This window comes from Nicotiana attenuata, unplaced genomic scaffold (assembly GCF_001879085.1).
Source record: "Nicotiana attenuata strain UT unplaced genomic scaffold, NIATTr2, whole genome shotgun sequence".
Classification (NCBI taxonomy): Eukaryota; Viridiplantae; Streptophyta; class Magnoliopsida; order Solanales; family Solanaceae; genus Nicotiana; species Nicotiana attenuata.
The window spans coordinates 49,432-54,576 of record NW_017675255.1 but is presented as its reverse complement, the minus strand read 5'-3'; the positions used below and the strand labels follow the sequence as shown (position 1 = coordinate 54,576).

Genomic DNA, 5,145 nt, shown 5'->3' with positions numbered 1-5,145 from the left:
ATCTTCTGCCATAAGATGTAGAGGAGATATTATTTTAACAGTTGCGTCCAGTGGAATAGCATCTCTTCTGTTACCAGGAGGTCGAACAGCTCATTCGAGATTTGCAATCCCACTCAATGCAACTGAAGATTCAACCTGTAATATCAAACAAGGTACTCCTTTATCAAAATTGATTGTCAAGACAAAGTTAATTATATGGGATGAAGCACCAATGATGCATAGATATTGTTTTGAAGCTCTAGACAGAACTCTAAGAGATATTCTTAGATTTAAAGATGCATCCAATTTAGATCGACCATTTGGAGGGAAAACGGTTGTTCTTGGTGGAGACTTTAGACAAATACTTCCAGTCATTCCAAAAGGTACTAGACAAGATATTGTTAACGCTGCCCTTAATTCTTCGTATTTGTGGAATCACTGTCAAGTGTTAAAGCTAACACAAAATATGAGGTTGGAAGGAAATAAAGTGGATTCAGATTTGAATGATCTAAAATAATTTGCTGATTGGATTTTAGCAATAGGTGATGGTATCATTGGAAATTCTGTTGATGGTATTGATAAAGTTCACATCCCTGATGATCTAATCATAAATAATTCTGGCGATCCAACTTCAGCTATTGTGGAAAGTACATATCCAGATTTTTTAACTCATTGCAGTGATATAACATACCTGCAACAAAGAGGAATTCTTGCTCCCACACTTGACATGGTAGAATCAATCAATGAATACATGGTATCACTAAACCATACTGAACCAAAAACATTTTTGAGTTCCGATACAATTTGCATGTCAGACGATGCTTTTACAGGTTTGGAACACGTACATACACCTGAATTCCTAAACACTATTAAGTGTTCTGGAATTCCAAATCATGTTATTACTTTGAAAGTGGGTGTCCCAGTGATGTTATTGAGAAATATAGACCCATCTTCAGGGCTATGTAATGGAACAAGATTAATCATCACTAGACTCGGAAATCGGGTTATCGAAGCAAAACTATTATCGGGAAATATGGCTGGACAAAAGGTGTTCATTCCGAGAATGTCATTAACTCCATCTGATGCAAGAATACCTTTTAAGTTCCAACGAAGACAATTTCCAATAGTTGTATCCTTTGTAATGACGATAAACAAAAGTCAAGGACAATCTTTATCTCATGTTGGCTTATATTTGAAAAAACCAGTCTTCACACATGGCCAGCTTTACGTTGCTCTATCACGTGTTACAAATAGAAAGGGATTAAAGATTTTGGTTTATGATGAAGATGGACAAATTTCAAATGAAGCAATAAATGTGGTTTACAAAGAGGTTTTCCGAAATTTACTTGGAGAATGAAAGCATATCTTATACCTTTTCGCTACATTTGTTGTTCTCAACAGCTTCAATTGGTATGATTATATTTTATTTCATCATCATTAGTTGTTACTATTTTTAGTTACTTTAAACTATTAACTTCTTACTTTTTACATGTACTAACAAAGCACTTCGACAGTTTTATTTCTTCTACTAATACACGGTACTTCCATTCTATCCTTCCTAATGTTGTCAATTGATTTCAAGATAACTTACTGATTATGCAAAAGATGGCTAATCGCATTTTTTTCATTAAGGATATAACAACTTTGAGGATGCAATACAAGTTGAAAGTTCGTGTTGATCGTCTATGGGAAGTCCTGCATTGTTACAACTCAGACAATAATTTCTTCATTGAATTTGTTCTACAAGATGAAAAGGTATTAAAAGTCTATTTGTTTTACTTACTAATTTTTTTTGCGTCTCTAATTTTTGTACTCCAACTCATCTTTGGTATACTTCGGTGTGTTTGGCATGGACCAAAAAAAATATGGAAAATAGTCTTATGCAAAAAGAAGAAGAAAAAAGACTACACCATAATGATATAATGTTAGCAAAGTTTTCCTTGAACACGGCATTATACAACACACCTAAAATCATTTTGTAGTTTGAACACATTTGCAACCATTTACAGCAGATGTATCTTGCTCCATTTTCGGTGTTATTTATGTGGCTCATGCCACTGATGAATTTTCAAATGATTATGTTCATTTGGAATTTGTTAGGAAAGCAGATAGTAGCATCTCGATAATCATTTTCTTGCTACTAAGAAAGTAGAAGGTATAGAAACATAACTCAGGCATGATTAACTTATCAATGACCTTAATATGTAAAGTTTAAATTTTGGTAGCAACAACGTAGTAACAAGAATAACTGAAAGACTCACCAAAATTAAACCAAACACTACTCAAATACGGGTTTACACAAGGACTACAACCACTACGACCACTACATTTGAATATGCCATAAGAAAGGAAATATAAAATTACTCCTTCTCAAGAAAACCAGTATCATCTTCGCACCAATTTGGCGCAGGAGCTGATATTGGTATCTCTTTAGTCGGCATATATTTGATGTGTAATGGAGGACCACAAAGAAAAGGATTTCACTCATAACTCCTTTCATTAAAAGTTGCAAACTGCACTTTACTCTGTCCAGTCCTACCTGTTAAATTGTTATGTGCCACACTAAACACTGGTAGAGTTGTCAACTCTAAAAGTTGTGTAGGAATTCTTCCAGACAAGTGGTTGTATGACAGGTCCAAAATGTCTATATTTTGGACATTTGATATTCTTATAGTATTGTTCCAGCTATGTGTTTGTGTTACACGTTTACTGCCCGAATCTCAGTAACATTACTGCGTTCCTTAGCTATTTGACCACTTAACTGATTGCAAGAAAGATTAATTTCAGACATATAATCAACAATGCTACTTTCGTAGGAATTTCAGATGAATACAACCTTTGCTGAAACATCATACTACTTTTACCAATGAATGTCTTTCAGCTGCAACCATAAAACCAATTGATAACTAAGGTTGATGTGGACTACACTAAATTATTTGGTACATACAGCTTTTAGCTCAAATTTGTAATAATTATATTTTCTGCCTATGATTTTAATATCTTATTATTATTTACATTTAATTAGCGAAACTGTCATCTTGGAGTTGTCAGTCGTTTGGATGATACAACACTGAATTACCCACAACAAGCAATGGAGCAATTGTTATTGTCTCCCCATAGGACTTCTACTTTTCAGACTCAACAATCATCTTGGACAGCATGGCATCAAAAGGAAACTGAGCCATTTTTTCACCCACTTTTGTTAATTTACCATCCTCATCAAAGGCCCGAACTTTAAACAACAGATACAGAGTTTTAAGTATCGCTTCAGTTGTTCGAGTATATTTGAAGTCAAATTTCATCAACTCTTAAATGATAATGTTGTTGTGTAAGAGCACAACATTTGCAAGGTAAATCGTTTGTATTTCTTAAACTCTGTTATCCCTAATCGTTCATGTATATATTCGGAGTCTATAATGTATCAATTTGCAGGAGTTTGTCGTCCTGACTGCCCCTCACGTTCGTTGGCACACGCCTTCTACATTGAGCGACCACCAAACACTCACTTCCTGTCGAGGTTTGTAACACTTGATCTTAACATTATAAAATTTAATAACGTTAGCAATATAAAATTTTAAAGATTAACAATATTGCAAGAAATCACCAAGCTAAATTTTACTGTTTTCTCTGTTATATATGGTTTTATTGCAACTATACTCTTAAATTTTAGTATTCCAGTCAACTTTTTGAAGCAATCGTCAAGTTATATTAATTTACTTAACATCCAAACAAGAAAAGGAGCTTCAACAAGATAAGCTAACATAGTACAAACAGTGACAATAATTCTGAAAAAAAGACCTAAGAAAAAAGAAGAAGAAAAAATAATACACTACAATGATATAATGTTAGCAAAGCTTTCCTGGAACACAGCATTATAAACAACGTACAATCATTCTGTTGTTTCAACACATTGGCAACCATTTAGAGCTCATGTATCTTGCTCCATTTTACCTGTTATTAAAGTGGCTCATGCCACAGCTTCTGTATACCAATAAGTTACCATCATTGGTATCTCTGTCTTTGCCGATTTATAGCTTCCATGAACTGTTCATCTGCAGCAGTATGAATAGAAACACATATTAGTAGGAAACGGAATAACATTTGTCTTCATTCATTTTTTCCCAATAAACCTAGATTGTTGTTATTATGACATGTTCAATTGCAAACAGAACATATCTTGTGACGACCCAAAGGGTCATCACCTGTTTCCTCATTCATTGTGTGCTTCCGAGGTCTTGAAAACCGCATTTTTACTTGCCTCGATTTGCGTGCGCAGTCCGGGCGCGTAGCCGGAAAGCTTTTTATGTTGAAATATGTGAATTCTGTGAAAAATTTGAAGAATTTTGATATTAATATGTTTAAGGTTGACTTCGGTCAACATTTTTGGTAAACGGACCCGGACTCGAGATTGGACGATCCCGGAAGGTCCGTAGAAAAATATGGGACTCGGGCATGTGCCCGGAGTCGAATTCCGAGGTCTAGAGCCCGAGAAATGAATTTTTCTGTGAAATTGTTTTTCTGAAATTATTAAGGAAAATGGAAATGAAAATTTATTAGAAGACTGTGGTATCGGGCTCGTATTTTGGTTCCGACGCCCGGTACAAGTCTTATATATTGTTTAAGCGCTTTCTGTGAAGTTTGGTCGAAATCGGACGTCGTTTGACGTGTTTCGGACCTAATTATCTAAAGTTGGAAGTTTATGAAGTTTGAAATAGAAATGATGATTTTGAGGCTTGATTCAATGATTTTGATGTTATTTTGGCGATTTGATCGCTCGAGTAAGTTCGTAGGATGTTATTGAGTTAGTGTGTGTGATTGGTTAGGAGCCCCGAGGGCTCGGGAGTGTTTTCGGAGGTGTCCGGGGTGGTTTTGGACTTAGGGTGATATCAGATTTTCTGCAATTTTTACACAGGGATTTCCTTCTTCGCGATCGCGCTCATCCCCACGCGACCGCATAGCACTGAGTCGTCTTCCTTCGCGATCGCGACTTGAACCACGCGATCGCGTAAGCCAAATCCTTGGACCCCCAGTAGTTCTTCTACGCGATCGCGTAACCCTCCACGCGATCGCGATGACCAGTCAGTGGTACCCTTCGCGATCGCATCCCTATTTCCGCGATCGCGTAGGGCAATTTGCCATCGAATTTTAAGTTAAAACTAGAACAGT

At 36.0% G+C, this 5,145-nt stretch overlaps 1 protein-coding gene across 1 annotated transcript; it reads left to right on the top strand.

The window, feature by feature from the left end:
* The first annotated feature begins 211 nt into the window (after positions 1-211).
* On the top strand, positions 212-1,336 carry LOC109219869 (ATP-dependent DNA helicase PIF1-like). Its single transcript, XM_019384336.1, has 2 exons — positions 212-362; positions 516-1,336. The coding sequence occupies exons 1-2, from the start codon at positions 212-214 to the stop codon at positions 1,334-1,336; spliced, it is 972 nt and encodes a 323-aa protein (XP_019239881.1).
* The last annotated feature ends 3,809 nt before the right edge of the window (positions 1,337-5,145 follow it).